General features: G+C 49.4%; 1 protein-coding gene across 2 annotated transcripts; it reads left to right on the plus strand.

Moving 5' to 3' along the window:
• Positions 1–330: 330 nt before the first annotated feature.
• Positions 331–22,980, plus strand: Syndig1l (synapse differentiation inducing 1 like). Of its 2 annotated transcripts, none has more exons than XM_028771909.1 (4): positions 331–616; positions 19,215–19,689; positions 21,093–21,233; positions 21,392–22,980. In XM_028771909.1, exons 2-4 carry the CDS (start codon positions 19,276–19,278, stop codon positions 21,548–21,550), a joined length of 714 nt encoding a protein of 237 aa, XP_028627742.1. In that variant the 5' UTR covers positions 331–616; positions 19,215–19,275; the 3' UTR covers positions 21,551–22,980. The 2 variants fall into 2 exon arrangements, with proteins under 2 accessions (XP_028627742.1, XP_028627743.1); XM_028771910.1 differs by lacking the exon at positions 331–616 and adding an exon at positions 16,689–16,793.
• Positions 22,981–23,294: the final 314 nt, after the last annotated feature.

Here is a 23,294-nt window from a genome sequence, read left to right on the forward strand (position 1 = left end):
AACTCAGAGCTTGGGAGCCTTGGAGCTCAAAAATGTTCTAAGAAGCCCAAGGGCCGCGCGCATCACTTCTGGGGTGCGTGAGAGGAGGTAGGGGAGAAACGCTGGAGAAGAGGGTCTGGCTCCAGGAAACAGAAAAGCCGGTTCCAGCTGCGCGCCCCTCGCGCAGCCGCCTCCTCCGGGCTCCCCGACTTCCCGCCCCGCCCCGCCCCGCCCCTCCCGGGAGCTGGGTCCGGAGTGCCTGGTGGGCTGATTCTGGAGCGTGGAAGGGAGCACGGAGGCGAGAGGCAGGCGGTGGCGGCGGGAGGCGGGGACCCTCCTCGCCGCTCCCCCAAGTCGGCGCGGAGCCGCCTCGGGCCGGGCTGAGAGCTGAGCGCGGCGGAGCCAGGATGCGGGGCTCCCGGGACCGTGTCGGGCGCGCGGGGCGGCGGGGGGCGGGCGGGAGCTGTCCACGGTGCTGAAGCAGCGGCGGCGACAGCGGCAGGGACGCCGGCCGGGAGCAGGGAGCTCTCCTGGAAGCTTCACCGCGGCCGGCCGCGAGGCAGGGACGCTGTCGCTCGCCGGCCCATGCCCGGTTCCCGAACCCCGCGAGGAGGCGGGACGGTCCGCAGAGCGACAGGTAAGGAGCCGTCTCGGGGCGCAGCGGGAGCGCAGAGCTAGGCACCGAGAGAGCTGGGGAGAGCTGGGGGAGCCCTTCCAGTGTAGAAGCTCCAACCCCCTACAGGTCCTTGCACTCCTTCAGAGCTCTGGCCAGGTCTATCCTACTCTCCACCTCCTTGTTGGGTGACACTAGGGGAGAGACTGTGATAGGCACCTACTTGGGCACCTTGACCCTATAGCTCCAGGCCTTGGCCCTGACCTGAGACAGCTCTGAGACACCTTGCCTACTAGTTGCAGGAACACTGATGTGAGTCTCCCAGACTCTCTGGTATCAGTCGCCGCCAAGATTCCATGACATTGGTCAAACCTGAGTGGATTTCACTCAGCTATTCCCTCCCATCCAACCCTGGTCACCAGAGTGACTGGAGAAGCTGTGATCTCTTTGCTCTTAGGTTCCTTTGCCCTGGAATAGCCCTTGGGACAGGGAAATGGGGGATGTCTATCTCCTCAGGACTGGTTAATACATTTCTCTGGGGAAAGAAAAAGGTGACAGAGGTTCCTCAGCTTTTTCCTGTGGCCCCCTTTCTCAGGAAAAGGGGCTGGTTTTGCATCGCACTGCTTGGTTTGGGAGGACAACGTAGGGGACCTGGATCTGGTTTTCTATTATATGCCTGAATGCTGATGACCCCGACAGAGCCTCCATTTGGTATTCTCTCTCTCTCTTTCTGGCAAGAGTATGTAGCATGAGCTCATTCAGGCCTGCAAAGTGCTTCCAGTTCTTCAGCACAGAGTTCTGTGAGTGGCAGAATGGACCCATGAAAATAAAACTGCGTAGAGGTAGACTAGCTGGCTGCTGTGTCTGACCACGGCCTCCAGACTGGTTTCTCAGCACCCTTCCACCCAGCTCAACCTCCCACCCTCAGAGGTAGAAAAGGCTCTGGTTGGCAGCTTCTAATTCCTGGCATCAGTTGTCCAAGTTTACAAAGCTCAGGAACCAGTTTCCTCGTCCCTGAAGTGAGGATGAGAACTCTGGACATCTGCCCACCTCAGGAAACTGTCTTGAGATGCCAGGAGACACATCTCCCCGCAATGAGCTCCTCTCACTGTCCAGGTCCCCAAGCCAGGCCTGCTAACAGTGATCTGGTCATGGCCGTCCTCAGCCCCTCTTCTGCAGTCCAGCCATGGCTCCTTCTGCCTGCAGCCTCTAAGGAGTCCCAGAAACAGTGAAGTCCAACTCATAAAGCTCCAGGAAATAAAAGGATTTCCTGCCCCCTTCCTCCATCAACACCTATAGGAGATAATATAGGGCGAGAGTCTGACTCATAGTTTTTTGTTTTTATGTTTCTCCAAGAATCGCAGATCTAGGGAAAATAGCTTGTTGGTGGCAGGGATTGTCTTGTTTGAGGCTCTTTGCTTCCCTCCACACTCCTCCTCCCACAGCACCTGGAACATAGGAAGGACTCAGTAATTGGCTGTAAAACACAAGGATAAGCTGTGAAAATGTATCAGTCAAAGCGTTTGACTGGAAATCAGGGGCCCTGGGTTTGGTTACAGATCTGCCTGACTGTCTCGGGCAGGTGCCTTCCTTTCTGTTTTCTCATCTGTAACAGGAGAGGCTGGAAAGAGATGTGACCTAAGATTCCCAGGGCCCGGTGTTCTGTGGAGCTGTCCGAGGCTGACCCAAACCACAAACTTCTCAGTTTTTCCTCCTCGGATACAGGGTACCACTTCCATTCACTCTGTCTGACAAGTGAGTTAATGCCTTTCTGTGAGAAAGTGGATTTTATGAATGGAGTGGAAGAAAGCTAGAAGCAGCAGAGAAGGCCACTTACACACTTGGCATTCCTGTTTTCCTTATTTCTCAAGGAAAGCTACAGTGTATTTAGAGTGACCAAGGAGGTAGTATCTTAGCCTCCAAGCCAAGAGGCCAGAAACTACCCCACCAAGGAATAGTGGGCCAGCGGCTTGACCTTCTCTTCCCAGAGACCCTGCCCTGGCTAGAATCTCCCTCCTAGGAAGACTAGAGGAGACGATTAGGAAAGATCCATCCCCGTGGAGAGAATTCTATTTTATTTTTACAAAAAAAAAAAATTAAATAAATAAATAAAATGAGCTCTTACAGTCATTTCCCTCAACTGTGGAAGGCACAGCCAATGCTCAGAAAAACCTTAGCTAATTGGCACTCGGGTAGAGCTGAGTAAGCCATGCCAGTGACCTCTCTTACTTCCCCTGAGTGCCCAGCCGGGGTGGGGGCTGGTCCCTCCCCCATGTCAGCGCTTTCTGGCTCCCAGCTGTTGGTGCGGCACTGGCAAGAACCAGCTCTCTGGAGTTAATGGACAGTCACTAACCCCCATAACAAAGTGACAGCGGCAGGAGCAACCGCAAGCTAGGAAAGGGGTTTTATTTTCTCCAGGATTGGTCTGTGGGAGAACAAGCCTGCTACTAGCCAGAGGAAAATACAGCGCCCCTCCATCTCCAGATGTGTGGGAATCCACACCTACCCCCAGGGCCTGCAGGGTTCAGGGTTCCTGTAGTCACCCAGGCAGATAGCATCTTCTTCCTCTTCCAGCCAGGGAAAGCTATCTATCAGCTGATTCCTGTGCCCTGCTTCTGCCCTCCTCCTTCCCTTCTCCCTCAGAGGGAAGACAGGAGTCAGCAATGGTATAATTTTGTGTGTGTGTGACCTTAGTTATTTAGTATAGGGGTAAGGAGAGCTAAGAAAGAGGAAGAGGAAGTTAAACATGGTTGTTAGTAGGGTATACAAGGCTGGACAGATGGCTCAGTGGTTAAAAGCACGTCCTGGTCTATCAGAGGACCCAGACTCAATTCCCAATACCCACATGACAAATCACAACTGTCTCTAATTGTAATTCCAGGACACATTAGTTCTTAGGCACACATCCATGCAGGCAATATGTATACACATAAAATAAAAAATAACCACTTTTTTAAATAAAAGAAATAGGGTATACAGAGTCTAGCAGGATGGCACACCTGCAATCTCAGCACTTGGAAGACTGAGGCAGGAGGATCAGAAATTTGAGGCTAATCTGGGTTACATAGTGAATTCCAGACCAGCCTGGGCTGCATAACAAGACTCTGTCTCAGGGGGAATAAAGAAAAAGAAGTGTGTGTGTGTGTGTGTGTGTGTGTGTGTAAAGCTGAGACACTGACATACAGGCAAATCTCTTCTCTATGACATTCAAGCACTGGCAGAGTCAAAGAATGTCCTCGGACGTGTGCATTATTAATCACCTTCAGATCCAAAGGCCAGCTCATCTATGGGTCCCAGAAAGGTGAGACAGAGAAGGAGCAGGCTTCATTCAGGGAAGCAGTAACGTCAGAATTCACAAAACTCACCTTTCCTATTCTTTGCCCTCTCTCAGAAGTTCAGCTGGCATCCTACACGAGGGTCCCCGATGGCAAGCGGGGAGGGATGAAGACTTAACTGTGCCCGTTTTTTATATGAATGAATCTCACCTCTTTCTATTTTCTTTCTCCTATACATACGACCACCTTCACCCCAAATCCCTACTTGCACCCCGAATGAACCACGTAGGGTGTGAGAGTCTTACGTTATCTCCCATTGTTAACGAGCCATTCGCTTCTAAACCAGTGGTTCTCAGCCTTCCTAACACTGCCACCTGTCAATACAGTCCCTCATGTTGTGGTGACCCCCCAATCATGGAACTATTTTTGTTGCTACTTCATACCTGTAATATGACTACTGTTATGAATTGTGTTTTTAATATCTGTGTTTTTCAACGGTCTTCAGCGACCTCCGTGAAAGGGTAGTCTAAGCCCCAAAGGGTCGAGACCCACAGGTTGAGAACTGTTGTTGTAAGTGGTTTAGCATGAGCTCTGTCATTGGAGAGATGGGTTGTTTCATCGGGAGTGAAGATTTATTTCCTCCTGAAAGTGGAATCATTTGAGTAGTTGGCACCACCACGGTCTTCCCGGCAGTTTTCACCTGTGTCAACCGCAAGACATGTAGGGAGGGAATAGCGTTGCCCACGGGAGCCCTGGGTGCTAGATCGATTTTCTCTGAAGACAACAACTAAAACACTTCTCGAAGAAGCAGAAAAACACCCAAGCTGCTTTATTCGTCCTTCTTCTGTCCTCTCCTTTCAGGTCCTTTTCTCTGCTCTCTCTTTTTTTCTCTCCAAAGTCCTTGGATGGCTCTCAAAGCTCTCTGGCCCAGACCACCAACCCGGGGTCCCATTTCACACATCCGGTAAGAGGCAGAGTTCTATCCTTGTATCCCAAGACGCTTTCAAACCAGACTCACCGAATTCTCTCCATCCTGTTTCTGCAGCCTAGGACATAGTAGGTCTTCATAGTCCAAATATTCTGAGTTTTCTCAGGAAACATCTTTTTCTTCTATATCTTTTATTTTTTGATGTGGCTGTTTTGTTTTTGTTTTCTGAAACAGGGTTTCTCGTCTGTGTAGCCCTGGCTGTCCGGAAACTCAGAGATCCACCTCTGCCTCCCCAGTGCTGGGATTATAGGTGTTACACCACCACTGCCTGGGTTACTTAAAAAAACAAACAAACAAACAAACCAAAACTCAGTTCTAGTGATCACATCACAGTGTTCCCACTGCAATGTGATGCTTCCTCGTTTTTTTTTCCTCCTCTAGTCTTTCCTGCGTCTTTCTCAACATCCTGTTATTCGAGCATCAGACCTAATATTCTCTGCCATGTCTCAATTTTATTACATATGTGCCATATTTTTGTCTTTTTACTCTGTCTTGGGGAATTCCATTAACATTATCTTTTAAGATAATGGCCGTTCCATTACCCAATCTCTCTGCTGCATTTTCCAAAATTCAGAGAATTACTTTGTTTCAAAATTTTAGATGTCTGTGAAGTGGTCCTTCTTCATAGCAGTCAGTCTCTTAACTGTTTTACAGACGGGATATGCTCATCTCCCTGAGGACAGGGATTTTTTTTTTAAATTGTAAGACTCCTTTCTATAATTGGAATGATTCTAGAATCTTCTTTGGTCATTCTTTGTTCATTAAATCATCCTCTTTTTACTTTTCTGTATCTGTGTTTCTTTATCCTTTTTGGTCCATCTTTACTTATGAACATAGGACTTGGGTTTCCCCTGCAGCAGTTTGTTTTCTCCATAGGCTGCTCTGGTGGGTGGCGCTGCCCTTACCTCTCATGTTGGGGCTGCAGGATTCCAAAGGCTTCTTCATCAAAGATAATCTTCTCTTTATCTATTGGGAGATTTTTTTTTTTTTTTGGCTCAGAGATGTCGTTCTGTTTTGGTTTTGTTATTATTTTCTTCTTTTTGAGACAGGGTCTCACTTTGTAGCCCTGAATGGCCCTGAGACTGCAGTGATCTGTCTCACTCTGCTTCCTGATTGTTGGGATTAAAGGTGTGTCCCACTGCACCGAGCTACTTTATTATTTTTGTTTTGTTTTGTTTTTGTTTTTGTTTTTGTTTTTGTTTTTCGAGACAGGGTTTCTCTGTGTAGCCCTGGCTGTCCTGGAACTCACTCTGTAGACCAGGCTGGCCTCGAACTCAGAAATCCGCCTGCCTCTGCCTCCCAAGTGCTGGGATTAAAGGTGTGCGCCACCACCACCCAGCTACTTTATTATTTTAAAGTCACACATCTTGCTATTTGAATAAGCCTGTGTGTGTGTGTGTGTGTGTGTGCGCGCGTGCGCGCGCGTGTGTGCACATGTGCATGTGTACATGCGCATGCACATGATGTGTCATGCGTGTGCATGCAAGTGTGTTAGGGTATTCACAAAAGCACATGGAGACCAGAGGCTGGAAGGTGGCAGTTGATGTCAGGCATCTCCTCAGTTCATCTCCACATTATTTTTGAAACAAGTTATCTCACCAAACCTGGTGCTCACTGGCTAGACTAAGCTGCCTTCCACTGAGCTCTTGGGCCCCATCTATTCCTTGCACTAAGGCTGCAGACACGCCACTAGGCCCTGCTCTTTGTGTTGCTATTAGGGATCTGAACTCAGGTCCTTACGCAAGAACAGCAAGCACGTGACTGAGCTATCTCTTCAGGCCCTAAAGCTGAAGAAGAAGTAGAACTAGTCTTTATATCCTGGCTGCCCTTTCAAACCAGGAGCATTCCCATAGCTTTTCTGTCTCCGTTTCTCATACCAGCCTTTACCTGGCCAGAAATCTGAAGTTATTCTAGGCTCCATCTTCTCTCTCTTCTAGCTAACCACAGCCTTACCTAGCTGCCTCCCGTCTCCTCCCTCTTCAGATATGACTTCTTCTCCTCCCTCCGCTCTGCCCTCACTCACCCCCTCCTTTTCCATTACTGCATTGTGATGTTTAGTATGTATTTCCTTACCACCCCATGTCTGGAGCTTTGGAGACCCTCTTTTCTAGATCTTTATTAAATGTGTGGTGGGTTATTATGAACAGTAATCATCCCACTGTGTGGTGGAGTGTGGGAAATTATTCCCTCTTACCTATGTTTGGTACCCATTATCCAACTCACCCTTATCCTTCACAGCTTCTAATATTTCAATATTCTACATTCAGATCAGCTATTTTTAAGCTTCCATATATGAGATAGAACATGCAGTATTTGGTTTTCTGGTCTTTCTTTCATACCTTATTTTATTTAACACGATTACAGGCATGAGCCACCACACCCAGCTATATAACATATTTCTCTTTCTGCATTCATTGTTGGTTGATTCCATATCTTATTTATTTTCACTAAATCAAAGCCATAATGGTCAGACCTTCCACCCTCTGTCTAAGCAAGATCCCACTATGAGCTTTGGCTGGCCTGGAACTTGCTATGTAGATGGGGCTGTCCTTGAACTCACAGAGATCCCCCTGCCTCTGCCTTTCTTGTGCTGGACTTAAAGGTATACATTACTCCCAGGCCAGTAGTTTCAGTCTTCTCCCCCTCGAAGATTCATTTTTATTTATGTGTATGTGTCTGTATGTGCAGATGCCTGAAGAAGGTGAAGCTTCCCCAGGGCTGGAGTTACAGGATGCTGGGAGGCTGTTGTGAACTGTCTATTGTAGGTGCTAAAAACCAAAATCTGGAAGAACAGCAAATGCTCTTAGCCCCTGAGCCTTCTCGCAGGACCTCACCAGTGAATGGTCTCTCCACAGGGCTCGGAGTCTCCACTCTGACTCGGCTCTCATCCTTTCCACTCGATGCTGCCATCCAGAGTGTTCTAGAACACAGGCAAGGCCATGTTATACCCCGTTGTGCCCTTTTTTGGCTCGCCACTGCTCGTCTGTGGGTGTGGGAGGCCTTCTCTCCTTACTTGCTTCCTTCATCAACCAAACTAGCTGGCTTCCCCTCCTACCCATCCACACATCGCTGGTTTCCTCTGTGAGAAATGTCCTGTTCTTATTTTCTCCCCTAAGAGACTTCCATTTAACCTTCAGGACCCGTTGCTCCCGGCACCCTCTGTAAGCTGTTCCTAGTTCCCGCCATCTCAGGATAGAGGTCCCTTGCTCTCAGTGTGCAGCTGCACAGTTTCTGCATTCCCTGTCACCCTTGTGTCTGCTAATCTGTACTGTACACCCCTCCCCACAGCAGGTGCTACTTCCTGTCTATTTTTGGATCCTGAGAAGTGACCTGAAGTAACTGCCCAAGACGGCATGTTTATTTCGCAGAGTATGTGTATGCCCTCTATCCCAGATCCTAGAAAGTATTTTCTTTTCATTTTCATTTTTGCCTGCATGTTTGTGCAGCACTTGTGTGTCTATTCTCATGGAGGCCAAAAGAAGACATCAGATCCCCTGAACCACCCTGCCCCGTGTGTGTGTGTGTGTGTGTGTGTGTGTGTGTATGTGTGTATGTGTGAGTGTGTGTGTGATTTTAAAGATAGTGTTTTTCTGTATAACCCTGAATGTCCTGGAACTAACTTTGTAGACCAAGCTGGCCTTGAACTCAGAGATCTGCCTGTCTCTTCCTCCTAAATGTTGGCATTAAAGGCACAGGCCACCATACCCAGCTGCTTTTAATCTCTGATCCATTTCTATGGCCCTAGAAAGTCTGTCCTTACCAAGGAGTCTCAGTACAATACAGTTCAGCTAGCCCACTCGCTCAGGAACCCATCATCCATTCATGAGGCTCTCTCTTGAGTGCCTACTATATATCAAGCAAGGGAATATATGGATGAGCAAGACAAACACAGTCCCCACCCCTCTGGAGCTCTCAATCTGGTGAGGGAGAAAGACACTAATCAAGGAATCACACGTATATAAATAGAGACTGTGATAAGCACTTTGAGAGGAAGAACGTGGAGCAGTGGAGTGCCGATAACCAGGGAACCAAAAGCTAAACTGGGGATGTAGGGAGAGCCTTCCCAAGGAAGTGGCCTTTAAGCTGTGAGCTAAAGCATGTGAGTGGAGCTTCCCAGAAACATGGCTGTGAAGTGGAGGAGAGACGAGACAGAAACTGAAAGGCTTAAAGGCACCAAGGAGGATGTCCTTGATATCTGTCGTTCCCTGAACCACCTCCAACGACAGACACCTCATCATAGCCATGACTTTGCCGGGTCAGACACTCAGGCAGAACTCATCGACTCCATGTGGTACTGACAGAGCTCACCTGGCGACAGATGGGCACACTCAGAGAGCTCGAGGTGGCTTAGTTATCATGCCTGGTGTATTACTGATAACGGAGAGGATGGCCCCGGGGTCTGTTGACTGGAACCCCTGCTCACATCACACATGGCCTCTCTGGCATGGTGGCCACAAACAGTCCAACTACTACTGGAAGACAGCTCAAGGTTCCAAGGGAGTATACCCATGAAGGAATTGAAGACTAAGGACGTGCAGCCTTCTGTAGGCCAGCCTTATAAGTCACACACCACGGTTGCTGTGTTCTGTGCATGTCTCAGCTCTCTCAGACCAAGAGGGGGGTCAGGATGGAAACTTGTTCTGGCAGAGTGTCAGAGTACTTGCTGTTAGGTTTGGCAACCAGTTTCTTTTTCTTCTCATGATGCCAGGAGTTGAACTCGGGTCCTGTGCCCACCAGACAAGCACGCTGCCACTGAGCTACAAGGGTACTGTATCCCAGACTAGTCATGGATCCTCTTGAACCCCCGTTCTTCCCTTCTGTCTCCACCTCTGCTCAGATTACAGCATTTCCACCCCGGTGCATGAAGTTCTGAAGTCAAGCCCAGGGCTTCACGCATCCTAGGTAACCACTCTATGAACCTAACCGCAAGTCCGGCCCCAGAATTTGACTGATTCTTAAATTTTTGTGGTATTAATTTTATTTAGGGTTGGAGGCAGGGATATCTTTGTCATCACTCATGTGGAGGTCGGAGGACAACTTTCAGGAGTTGTTTTTCTCCTAATACCATGTGGATCCTGGAGATTGAACTGAGTTACCAGATTTGACAGCAAGCGCCTTTACCCACTGAGCCATCTTGCCATCTTACACTTTTCTCTTTCCAGTGAAGGAGACTACAGTTTGCTTAAGAAGTGTTAGAGGCAGGCATGATGGTACATTCTCATATTCTCAGTACTCAGGAGGTAGAGACCCCAATGCTAGGAGTTCAAGCTTCAGCTACATGGTGATTTAAGGTCAGCTTGGACCAGATGTGACCCTTAAGAAACAAACAGCAGCCAAAAGCAGTTAGGGAAGACTGAGGAGCTGAAGGAGAGAGTTGTGTTGGAGATGATCAATTGTGTTAAGTTTGCTGAGCTGAAACAAACAAAAAGCCATGTTCTCCATTTTCCTTGGCTCAGCTCACCTTGCCCTTGTCCCCGGGCCTGGCTTTCTCCCTTCTCTGGCAGATTTAGCTGCAGTGAATGGCACCAAGCTCACTTAGTGACTCTCTTGCTTCCAGGCCAAAAGCCATCAATCTGGCATAAAGCTTCTACCAACAGCTACCATAGTCAGAGCCCTTCACAGTCGGCCAAGCGCTTTATGTGTTACTGACGGGAAGGTGGTGCTGCTGGTGCCTATTCTTAAAGAGTTTACCTTTTCCCTGGACTGTAATCACTTCTGTTTAGTCTTCTGCACCACTCAGAAGTCCTGGTGTTTCTCGCTTTAAAAGAATCTCTCCTGATGCATTGAGAGATGGTAGATGATAGTTCAGGACCCTCATAATAGCTCTGGATTTTTCTGGAATCCAATCCTCCAAGATTTTCCTCCCTAGGCTGCCAAGTCATCCCAAATGTCCTCACTATTTTTTTTTTTTTTTCTGAGACAGGGTTTCTTAGTGTAACCCTGGCTGTCCTGGAACTCACTCTGTAGACCAGGTTGGCCTCAAACTCAAAGATCTACCTGCCTCTGCCTCCTAAATGCTGTGTCCCTGGCTTCCTCATCTTTTCTTAAAAGCCCCATTTCTCCTCTCCCCTGAAAACTCGGGTGTTAGCTCCCCTTCTCCTCTTATTTTCCTGGCTCCCAGAGGGCATACTTGATAGGTGTGTCCAGACGCACCCAGGCTTTGGACAAATATCAAACCTGAGTTCAAATGCAGGTCCAGTCCCTTCACTGTCTAACCTTCCTGGTCTGAGGTCTTCCTGTGTGAAAAGTAGGAAGCAATAGTAATCAGCTTCGTCAGTTTTTGTTTTGTTCATTTGTAGGGTCTTTCAGTGTAGCCCAGGCTGGCCTGGAACTCAAGAATCGCCCATCTTGGCTTCTTAGTGTTGGAAGTACAGGTATGTGCCACCACATTGGCTCTGTGGTAAGGTTTTAAGATACAATTCATAGAGCTAGCTGGCCCTGGTGGAACTTGGGAAGTAAGGGCAGGAGGATCACAAGTTCCATGCCAGCCTTAACAACTTACCTAGAGCTGTCTCAGAAACAAACAGGGCACTGGAAGGTGGGTCAGTGAGAATAGCTGAGGTCAAATCCCCAGAACTCAGAACTGTCGTGTACAACTTGATGTGGTGTTTCTACAGGAACATGGGAGGTAGACACACAGGAGGGTCCCAGGAAGCTCCTGAGTAAGCTAGTAGGACAGACACAGAAGCAAACAACAAACCAACTGTGTTGCAAACAAGGCAAAAGCAAGAACTGGCACCCAAGTCAACATGTTCCCACATACGCTACATATACATATATGTACACACACACACACACACACACACACCCTTCCTGGTCGACGAGGTATCTGCTTAGTAGTTAAGTGCATGTACTCTGGCCAGACAGACAGAGCAGGCTCTACCGCTCACCAGCTGTGTGTTCTTAGAAAACCTGTTAGCCTCTCTGGGCTCCAGATTTCCCATGCATAAAGAGAAAGTTAAGTGAGTTACTGCATCTGAAGCGCTTGGCAAGGGCTTAGAACTCATGCTGGGATTTCAAGCATATGCCACCACACTTACATTATCTTCTTTCATAAAGCATTTGCCCTTTTTTATTTAAAATTTGTATATGTTTGATATAAACTTTATATACTTACGTTCACTCATATGACCACTCCTAAGTCAAGATAGGAAACAGTCCTATCACTCCAGAGTCCTTGGACCCCTTCTGGATGCCCACCCCCTGCCCAGCCCTTAACAACTATTGATCTGCTTTCCATTACAATATCAGCCTTTTGTGTATGGATTCTGGAGGTGGGGCGGGGTATGCAGAAACAGGGTCTCATGTAGCTCAAGCTGGCCCTGAAGTAAATTTGTAGTTGAGGATGCCCTTGAACTTCTGATCCTCCTGCTTCCGTCTCCCAGTTGTTGGGGTTGCAGGTATCTTCCACCTCATCCAGCTAGACTTCCACCTAAGTGGACTAAAACGTAGACTGTCTTTATTCCACTGCAGGCACCATAGTCACGGGACACAGTTGGGTGGAACCCTAACTTTTTTTTTTTTTTTTTAGTTTTTGAGACAAAGTCTCTAGACCAGGCTAGCTTCAGACTCTATGTAGCCAAGGATGAGCTTGACGTCTTCCTGTGCCCAGCTCCTAATTGCTAGTAGCACAGGTATGTCCCACCATGCCTAGAAGACTGAAATAGGAGGATTGAAAGTTCAAGGGTAGCCTAGGCAACCCACTATCACAAAAAGTTTCTTTTTTTGAAAACAGAAGTACGGAACTGGGACTGTAGCTGTGTAGAGCGCCTGCCAAGTATGATTAAGGTTCCAGCAACAGTTAGATTTAAAAAAAAAAAAAAATTGTAGCTGAGGCTATAGCTTAGTTGGTAGACTACTTACCTAGCATGCACCAACCTCCTGAGTCTGATTCTTAGCACTCCACTAACTGGCTGTGCCCTATCTTAGAACCATCAGTAATAGGGGTGGATTACTCAGCCCACACTCTGAAGAACCACTGCTCGGGGACCACTAATGCTCACTCAGGCCAGCAGCGACGCCTTGTGCAGGTCACCAAAATCCAGTGAGAGGTCACTGATTCCAATCTTAGCCTCAGCTCTCATGAGGGCTGATCTGTTTCTGGTTTGCTCCTGCTTCTGAAGTGTTGTTTTATCGAGGTGCCAGTGGAAAATGTGAGGTGTTCACTGAGGTCCCCTTCCTTGTCATACCCTGAGGCTGCTGTGAGCAGCTGGCAATGAACCAGCCCCTCACACATTAGGAGAGGCCCTAAAGTGAAGCTCAGGGCTTCTCTGGATCTCCCTTCCCTCTGTGATCTTGGTACTGCAACCTCCTGAATCCTGGCACCCTTGGTGTTTCTTCAAGGCCTTCCCGTCCCCCTCCCCACCCCAGCTTTCCTAGCTATTGTTGGCAGTTTAATGTGACACTCACAGGCTGTCACAGCTGGAAGAGAAAGCCCTCCTCAGCCGCCACCCTCCTATTGTTGTGCTCCCATCAGAATTACAGAGTCAGACAAGCTCTCTTGGAGCAGTTTGGTTCCTGGCACGTGGTAAAAAGCTCAATAAGTGTGAGTTATTGTTCTTCTCCCAATAGGATTCCAGGGAACGATTGAGCTGAGTTTTTAGTCAGCTTCTCCTAACTCTCCCATACATTTTTCGGTATTAGGATGTCTACTGTTGCTCTGCACCTATCACAGGAGGCTGTAATTGGACTCTGGGGACCCCGGATGGTTTCCTGTCTTTGGTCTGTGCATGCAAAGCCTAAACCTCAGGGCTCGGATAGTTCTCAGTTCAGAAGACAACCCAAGAGCGTGGCCTTCTCAGAGACACCTTCTCCCCACTTTTCTGTGGCAGCATCCAGACTCACAACTCCAACTATGTAATCTATAGGAACTTCAGAATCCCAGGCATTCTTGTGCCTGTCCTCTGGAGCACAGTACCTGTGTGTACACAAACAAAAACACACATGCGCATGTATACATGCGCACACACACACTCTCACTCACCTGCAGGCACACCAGCAACCACACTAGTGTCTAGAAGGCACACTCAGCTCATGTAAGACCAGGTAGTCATGACTACCGGATGAGCGTGAGAAGTGCTCTGCTGTGTTCTCCTACTCTGGGGAACGAGAACTCAGAAAGGCAGGCCAAAGGATCAGGCTCAAAGGCTCAGCCAGGCCAATGGCACAGAAAGCTTGGTGACCCACTATCTTTTTTTTCCACCAAGGACTCAGAGTAGGGTCCCTGAGATGAGGTCCTGAACTCTGTTAGTGACCTTGTGGGGGGGTGGGGGGGAGTGAGGTGGGAGGGCAGAGATGAGCTGTATAAAGAGTCATGACTCTTGGCTGCAACCACCCACCAGTGACTTTTCCAAAGCAGAAGAATAGGGAGGAATGTGGGCAGGGAGAGGCTCTAATGTGCTCAGCCACAAACCCCAACTGAACTCTTTTTTTTTTAGACAGGGTTTCTCTGTGTAGCCCTGGCTGTCCTGGTACTCACCATGTAGATCAGGCTGGCCTCAAACTCAGAAATCAGCCTCCCAAGTGTTGGGATTAAAGGCGTGCGCCACCACAGCCTGGCCCAATGGAACTCTTAGCCCTCAGTGGATTTTAGGTAATCTGGCTCAGTGGAAGCCTAAGCTCTGAACTTTTTTTCTTTCCCTGATTTAAAAATTTTAAATAGTAAATTTACATTTACATTCATTGTAGATGGATAGATAGATAGATAGGTGATAGATAGATAGATAGATAGATATGGGAAGCAGGAAAAAGGACATGAAGAAGATGAAAATCACCTGCGCTCCCACTGCAGGCGCTCGCTAATCACTGTTGACGTTTGGCTGAGTGGAGATGCCTGCGAGCACCAATTGCTTTTCTTCCTTCTCATTGGAACGGCAAGGAGCGGTCTCAAGTCATTACTCTTTGTGAACCTGTTCAAAGGCCTTTCACCCCCCAGGTTGTATGCCATCATTTACTGAACTTGTTCTCAGTTCTTGGACATTCAAGTGACTGTAAAAATCACATGTCTTTGTTCATGCAGGGGACAAGCCTTGCTTGAGGGACTGGAGGAACCCCTCAGAGCACAAGGAGGGAGGGAATCCAGGAAAGGTTGTATGTGGCCTGGACTGCAGCGGTTCGGCTGGGTGTCTGAGCTAGAGAACCTGACAGGAGTAGACAGTGAGATAGGGTCACTTCCTTCTGCCTGCTTTGGGCTTGAGGACAGCCTCATGGTCTCCAGGCATCTCTCCATCCCTTTTGGTGGGAGGAGAGGGCATGAAAAAGAAGGGCAGAGACCTGTCAAGGCTTTTAGAGGTTTGGGCAGGAGTGAGTTTGATGCATGTAGCTGGTCTAAATGCCCTGGGGCTGCCCACTCTTCCTCAAGGCCCCTGCACACCTCAGCCAAAAGAAGAGAGGTAGAGTGCTGCTTTGGCTGAGACCCTGGAGGACCTAGACCCAGGGGCTATCCATTAAGACTATCTAGAGAAGAGACTGAGGGTCCTCTGGGAGCTATGTCCTTGGTTTCGGGAGACGTAGGTAGAGACAAGACAGAACTAGAGTGGCACCGGTGGAGCTGGGAGGGCAGAGCCAACTTTGTGACTCTGCAGTCTCTCTGCCCAAAGCAGATCTTTTGCCTTTCTCTCACCTCACTCAACCTGCCCCACTGGGCAATGGCTGAAATCATGATGATGTAGCTTGCTAGTCTCTGAATGTGTTCGCCTATCCCCTACATTAACAGGAGCCCCTCCTGCGGGGCTCCATGGGGCTGTAGGATCATAAAATATTGGTACTACAATTGCCCTCTGTAGACACTTCACCCAACCCTTCATGGGTGAGCTCAGGGAACCTGACAGGCCAAAACAAGGCCGACAGACCAGGAATGGGCCCCCAATGTATCTGAAAGTCCAGGAAAGGCCAATGGACTAGGAATGGACCCCCAATGACTCCCGACCCACGAGCCCTGGGCTCATGTGGCCTCCAACTCTACACCTGTAGATCACATTTGCTCAGAGACAGGAACCTGGGGGTTCAGAAGCTTTCCTCAGGAATTAGAGAGACTGGGCCTGCTGGGAATCTCCCCAGAGCTCCCCAAGTGTAGACCTCGGGTATTCCAGTTCCCTGCCATCAGGAAGGAGCCTTGTTCCCATCTCTGTAGTTCAGGGTTCCTTGCTTTTTAGATTCCCAGGGAGGAAAAATGAGGCCCTGCATTTGTAATCTGAACCTACATTCCAACCCAAGCTTTATGCCCCATCACTACACTGGGAAGCTTCTGTCACAGCTGGGTGACAGTCACATGGAACTCACAGCAGAGCGATGTGTAAGCAGGGCCCCTAGGCACATGGCAACCCTGCGCCCCAGCACCTCCTGTACCCACCCTGCCTCGGGAGAGGCCTGTCAGGCCACATGCCTTGTCTGCTGTGCTTTGTTATTCTTCATTAGACATTCCTCCAGCTCCGGCTCCCGTGCAGAACTCTCAGGGGCTCAGCACCACGGCAGCCTCTCCTCATCTCTTTCCTCTCATGTAGGTATCAGCCCATGCTCTCCCCAGTGGTGAGTCAGCCAAGGGAAACCTAAGACCTTTCAGACATGCCCACAGTGCCCTGCTCCCATCCTGATGCCCCTCTCCTCCGGTTACTCAGTTTCCGTCCACTACTCAGGCATTGTTCCTGGAGCCATTCCATCTCCAAGGCCATCTCTCTAGAACCCATCCATGTTCCCTGGGGGCAAATGTAGAAATGGCTCCTTCCGGGGCATTGATGGTGAATGTTTAATGGTGCTGGGACAGGGGGTGGGATCAGATGAGCTCAGCCCTGGGAACAGGAATCTTCCCCTAGGCTCTCCCTTCTTCTGTCACTAGCAGAACAGCAGCTGGGATGTCAGAAAGGCCCCAGTGGGTGAAGACGAGTTCTGAAGCCCAGAAATAAAGATTGCAGCCTCTGGGGCTGGACAGATGGCTCAGCGGGTAAGAGCACTGGCTGTTCTTCCAGAAAACCCAAGTCGGTTCCCAGCACCCACAGGGTGACTCACAGCTATCCATAACTCCAGTTCCAGGGATCTGACACACTCTTTTGATCTCTATGGGCACCAGGCACACATGTGCTGTACATGTGTATATGTATCATACATATAAAATAAATAAATAAATAAATTTAAAAAATAGCATCTCCCATGTATCATCGTCAGGGCTCTGTCACCTCAGTCATCCCTGTGGATCCTCAAGGCAACTTCATAGGATAGGCAGGGCTTATCATCTGTTTATTTCTTTTATTTTATTGGTTGTTTATTTTTTGTTGTTGTTTTGGTTTGTTGTTTTGGTTTGTTTTGAGACAGGATTTCTCTGTGTAGCCCTGGTTATCCTAGAAGTTGCTCTGTACACTAGGCTGGGCCTTGAACACACAGAGATCCCCCTGCCTCTGCCTCTCAAGTGCTGGGACTAAAGGCGTGGGCCACCACTGCCCAGCATCATCTAGTCTTTATGGGTAATGAAACTCAGGGTCTTGAAGCTCACCAGAGTCATCAAAGCCATGGTAGAAGCCAAGTCTGCAGACCAAAACCCAGGGCAAGTCACACCAGAACCATCCCAAAACTATGGAAGTCCCTGAGGCTGCTTCACCCCTCTCTCCATATCTGTTCCTCCCTGCTGGAGTGTGTGGATCTGTTGTAGACATACTCAGTGGCTTTTCTCTTCCCTCCAGCCAACCTTCCAGGTACAGGGTAAACAGACATCAGAAGGAGGGAAGGAAGGCAGCCCCCCAGTACATCCATAATCTGAGCCTGTGGGACCTGTGCACTTCCTGCTGGGGTGCACTGGTGCAGACCTCAGCACCAAGGATGCTCTGCCATAGAATCTGCAGGAACTTCCCAAGCTCAGTTGATCTAGAGAGCAGATTAGCCTAAAGTGCTCTTCCTAAGACTACATTTTTGGGGGTCAGGAAAAGTACCCTCTTCTACTAAGAGCTATAGCCATAAACATAGCCCCTGTGCAAGCGTAACACAGATTTAAGAATAAACCTTCCTTTAACCCCCAGTTGCATCTACCCCAAGACCTGTAATATCACTTGGACTCTTCTCTCCAGCTCTGCCACTGAATTCCCAGTATTTCTGCAAATCCTGAACTTTGTGGCCTTCCTGCCTCAGCCTCCCAAATAACTGGGATTACAGGCCTGTATCATCCGGGAGTTTCAAGTATCCTTGGTTTACCTGGACACAGTAAACTCCACCCTTCCCAATGAGCCTGGAGTGTTTGTGCACACCCAGTAAGTAGGAGGTTGGGGCAGGAAGGTTTCAAGGTCAGTTTCGGCTGCATAGTGAGTCTTTAGTTGTTTGGTTGTTCTGTAGTGGGTTTTGCTGTTGCTTTGTTTTGTTTTGAGACAAGGTCTCACTATGTAGCCCAGGCTGGCCTCAAATCTGAGTACTGAGTTTACAGGTGTAAGCCCCCATGCCTGGATTACATAGTGAGTTTGAAATCAGCCTGGGCAACATAGTAAGACACAGTCTTAAAATAAATAAATGAAGCCCAGCAGCAGTGGTATACATCTTTAATCCCAGTACTCAGGAGGCAGAGCAGAACAGATAGATCTTTTCTGAGTTCAAGGCTAGCCTGGTCTACAGATAGAGTGCTGAGACAAACAAAAACAAAGATTAAAAACAAATAATCAATTTAAGAAGAATAAAGTCTTGTTTTGACTCCTTCAGAGGTTTCAGCCTAAGATCTGGTCCTCGTATAGGGGGCAGGAAGTAAAAAAGAGAAAGGAAAAAAAAAACAACGAGTAGGCAAGAGAGCTAGTCTCCTAGCACTCCGCTTCAAGGCCGCACTCCCCCTGACCTAAAACCTCCCACTAGGCCCCGCCCCAAAGTGTTTCCACATCTCTGCGAACACCAAGGACTAAGCCTGTGACACACAGGCCTCTGGGCAGCCTTCAGATCCAGGCTACGGCGCCCTAACAATCATCTCGTGAACAGGCTTTCCATGTCTCAGCCTTTCCAGCCTCTCTGTTAGTTCTGCCCATTGCAGTTCCTAAACTCACGTGCTGCCATGCGCTGTACTCCCCCCTCAGGATAGACAACGAAGTTGTATATTGCCTCTCCCGCTGCAGTATTCCCAGCACTGGGTACGCCTGGCATATAGGCTAGTGCTGAATGATCATGTGCCAAGGAAGTAAATGAGTGAACCAACTTTCTGAAGTGAGTACCACCTCCATCCTCACTTCACAGACAGAGAAACTGAGGCTCTGAGAAATACCTAGTTCAAGGTCCCACAGGTGACAAACGGCAAAGCAGTGCTTAGGGCCAAGTGGGAGCACAGAGTTCACATACTCAACCACTCTAGGCCATGTATCCAGGGGCCTGGCCTCTGTAACTGCCTCTCTTGCTCTCCTGACAGGCTCCGTGAAGACTGCGTGGCGGCAGGAGACTCCCCTCCCTGGCCAACTGCCTATAGAACCATGGAGAGCCTGAGTGAACTACAGAACCCACTGCTACCAAGAAGCCCCACCCACCTCCACAGGCCCTACCCCTACCCGGAGGCCCCGCCCGGCTGGTCCTGCCAAGAGAAGCTTTATTCCTACCTTCTAGGAGGTGGTGGTCCCGCCCGTGCCCACCAGCTCCTAGATCCAGGGTCTCTGCAACTGGCCGTGGAGGCGTGGTATCGGCCCAGCTGCCTCCTGGGGAGGGACAAGGTCAAAGAACCCAAAGCAGGCAGCTGTGAGACCAGCTTCACCGAAGCCAGGGAACCATTGGTGGGGCCTGCCGAGCAGGGCTCAGAACCTGGTCAAGCTGAGGAAGATGTAACCATCCACACTGTGTCCTATGGGGTTCAAGAGGAGCTGCAGGGCCAGGAGGACAGCCAGGAGGAGGAGGTAAGTAGCATTTTTAAAATGTAGACTGTAAGGTGGGCGTGACGGAGCAGGCCCTTAATCGCAGCACTCGGGAGGCAGAGGCAGAAAGACGAAGGAATTGATGTCAACTTGGTCTGTAATAAAGACTTCAAAAACAACCTGCACGGCACAGTGGGACCCCATCACAAAAAAGAAGGCAACTTGTATTCATTCACAGCACTTGGGAGGTGGAGACAGAGGGATCAGGAGTTCAAAGTCAGCCTTGGCTACCTGGGTAAGTTCAAGGCTAGCATGGGCTACATGATACCCTATTGAAGAAAGGGGAGAAGGAGGAGGAAGAGGAGGACTAGCTTGGATTAACTATTTATCAACCCAAGTGATAAGGAGCAACCACTGTAAATAGCAACTATTAATCACTGGAAAATAATGTGATTATGTTGGTGGCTGATCTATCTCTTCTCTGCCTCTCTCCCACAAAGTATGTGGCTTTATAACCTGTTTTTCCGATATCGCTCTGTGTAATTTAATATCTCCTACAAGGTGATTTGTAAATGACAGGTTCATTCACTGTGAGCCCTTCCATCGTTTAACTTGATCTCCCGGTCTTTGGGCACTGAGGACACTTCTCATCTTCCCAGTCTCTCCCCTGGGATGAACGTCTCTGGGTTCAGAGAGTCGCATTCTTCCACAGTGAGAAGTTCTTAAAAGTACCGTCCACCAGGTCACTGAAAAGGCTCTCAGTGGAGTGACCTAGAGGGATAAGACAAGCCTCCACTCTCAACAGCAGACAAGGCTTGCTCTGTATCTACCCACTGGGTAGTACCTGTTTTGTCGTTGAGTTTTTTAAAAATGACATTAATAAAAAAAAAAAAAATAGCTGGGCGGTGGTGGTGCACGCCTTTAATCCCAGCACTTGGGAGGCAGAGGCAGGCGGATTTCTGAGTTCGAGGCCAGCCTGATATACAGAGTGAGTTCCAGGACAGCCAGGGCTACACAGAGAAACCCTGTCTCGAAAAAAAAAAAATGACATTATTAGCGGGGTGTTGGTGGTGCACCCCCTTTAATCCTGGGCACTTAGAGACAGAGGCTGAAGATCTCTGGGTGCAAGGACAGCCTGGTCTATAGAGCAAGTTCCAGGACAGGACTACACAGAGAAACCCTGTCTTGAAAAACCAAAAAACACCAACAAAAACCACTTGTCTATTTGTCTATCTGTCTATCTATCATCTACTGTGTGTATGGTCACAGCCTGTGTGTGGGAATCAGAAGACAACCTGTAGGAATCAATTGTCTTCTACCATGTGGGTCCTGGGGATTGGTGGCCGGCACCTTTACCCAAGGACCCACGTGTGTTTTCAACTCTTGTCAGTCTGACAGGGTTTCCCAGACCCTGGGTTGTGCCAGCAGACCTCACTCTCTTGCAGAGCGATGGGACCTCCACAGAGAGTGAGTGTGAAGATGCCTTCCTCACCCTGCCCCCCAGGGACCACTTGGGGCTCACCCTTTTCTCCATGCTCTGCTGCTTCTGGCCTCTGGGCATTGCTGCCTTCTACTTCTCCCAGGGGGTAAGTGTACAGGGGACCCAGGAGTGCCTGCCACCTCTCTCAGCTGGAGGACTTGACACTCACACTCATGTGCAGGATGGGGGTCAAGGACCTAGTGAACTGGGCTGTTTTGGGGGAGCATTGGGCTATTATCTTATTTCAACCTTTTGTCTCCCTAGACCAGCAAGGCCATCTCCAAAGGGGACTTCCGCCTGGCCAGCACCACCTCCCGCCGGGCCCTCTTCCTGGCCACACTCTCCATCGCTGTGGGAGCCGGTCTCTATGTGGCTGTGGTGGTAGCTCTGGCTGCGTATATGTCCCAGAATGGCCATGGCTAGTAGTCAGTAGGACTACCATCCTGGCTCTCCTGGCCTACCAGAGGAAGGTGTAAAACTTGGAACCGTGTATTCTGTAGAGAGCCTTGGCCCTGAAGAGAACCTGTGGCAATAGCTTGCTGAGGAGAGGCCTCCCGTTCTGCAGCCCACACAGGGCAATCTTGCCCTCTTGTCCACTGTTTCCAGTCCCAGAGCAGGCTGGGTGTGGATGGGGAGCAGAAGCAGCAGGTTGTTCAACGGGCCTAGCCTGGTATACTATGCCCATTCCCTGCAGGACCTCAGCCACACAGGCTGCTCAGTCTCTACTTGCCATCTTCCCCACAGAGAAAGAGCAGGAGGTTCCAGGAAGGAAAAAGAGTTCCAAAGGGACAAAGGACCTGGCCAGACTTTTCAGTCAAGAGGGTTCTCACCTGTGTACATTTTCAGCAGCTGCCCCGACCCCTCCTCCCTCCTCAAGGCCCAAGACCCTCCAATCAGGAAAGGAAAACATGGACCCCAGCCATCTCTTGCTCTTTCTGACTCTGGGTACTGCATGTCTCTGTTACCGTGTCTCCCAGGTAGAGATGGATCCAGAGAGCTCTGTAATGAGGGCAGGTTGCTAGGGCTTTTCTGTACCAGAAAAAAAAAGCAGATACTGTAACAGAGAGAATGAGGCCTGGGATACTGCAGGATCACATGACCTCCCCTGCTCTTCACCCACCATCCTTTCTGGGCTCTGCTGGAAGAGCCCTGAGAGGGTACCCCACCCGTGGAGACTAAGAAGGGTACTGTCAGTTCCCAGTTATAGCACGTAGCGTCCTGGATCCAGTCTTATGGGAAAAGGATGAGAAGGAACCCTGGGGAACATGGAACGTGGACAGAGGAAGAACATAGACAGATGCCTAAGGGATTTGCACCTCCATCACTCTCCATGCTGGTGGGCAGGGTGTGCAAGAGCCTCCCATGGAGGTTCCCAGGCTGCTCGGATTCTGCCTGGAATATCCAGTCTGGAGTAATTTTGCAGCCATTTCTAGACCTTCCATCAGCCTGAGCAGGAAGGCCAAGCCTTTCTCTCCACCTGAGATATTTCCCCATCTCTGAATGATGGGGCAGTGGTGGTAATGGTGCCTGGGCACCTTCACTGGTAACAACTACCATTCAAGACTGCTTTCAAACCCCTCCACCCCCAGGCACTAAGAGATGTCAGAGTTTCAGGGACACAAAGAGCAGAGAACATGGTACACTGGGAAGGCAGGTCCGAAGGGACTTAAGCTATGAACCATTGTGCACGATTTGGGGGACCTGGCTATTTCCATGCCCCATCTAGCCCCACACCCTCCCCATCTTCCTCACTTCAGTTTGCCCACTCTCCACTCCCTGCACTGGCAGTTTTAATGTCCCCTTACTGTCTTTATTTATCCTGACAATAAACTTTTCTGTAACACCTGGTGCCATCTGGGGCCTCGGGCTGTCCTGTGCCTATAACTCAGGCTCCTCTACTGTATCTAAGTCTTATGTTCTGGATTGCCATATGGACCTCAAGAAAAAGGGGCCAGAGCCCACTGCTGCCCATAGACTACTCGCCTAGGGAAGCTGGGATGGAGGGTGATGGATTGCACTTGACTTAAGCAAGGCAAGGTAAGACACGACATAAGCCTGCAGAAAAAGCTCTCCTGGGTATAAGAGCCTGGGAGGTCAGGAAGGGAGAAGTGGGAAACAGTGTGTGCTCTCCATGGCTGCCCGGAGCTACCATGGGATAGACACAGGG

Source organism: Grammomys surdaster, unplaced genomic scaffold (assembly GCF_004785775.1).
Source record: "Grammomys surdaster isolate TR1022 unplaced genomic scaffold, NIH_TR_1.0 210, whole genome shotgun sequence".
NCBI lineage: Eukaryota > Metazoa > Chordata > Mammalia > Rodentia > Muridae > Grammomys > Grammomys surdaster.

What these genes read in the sequence shown, in the direction of transcription:
- Syndig1l (XM_028771909.1), top strand. Translation starts at nt 19,276, where the DNA reads ATGGAGAGCCTGAGTGAACTACAGAACCCACTGCTACCAAGAAGCCCC. An exon ending in AGGACAGCCAGGAGGAGGAG is followed by an intron (nt 19,690 to 21,092) that starts GTAAGTAGCATT and finishes ACTCTCTTGCAG; the next exon opens with AGCGATGGGACCTCCACAGA. An exon ending in CCTTCTACTTCTCCCAGGGG is followed by an intron (nt 21,234 to 21,391) that starts GTAAGTGTACAG and finishes TTGTCTCCCTAG; the next exon opens with ACCAGCAAGGCCATCTCCAA.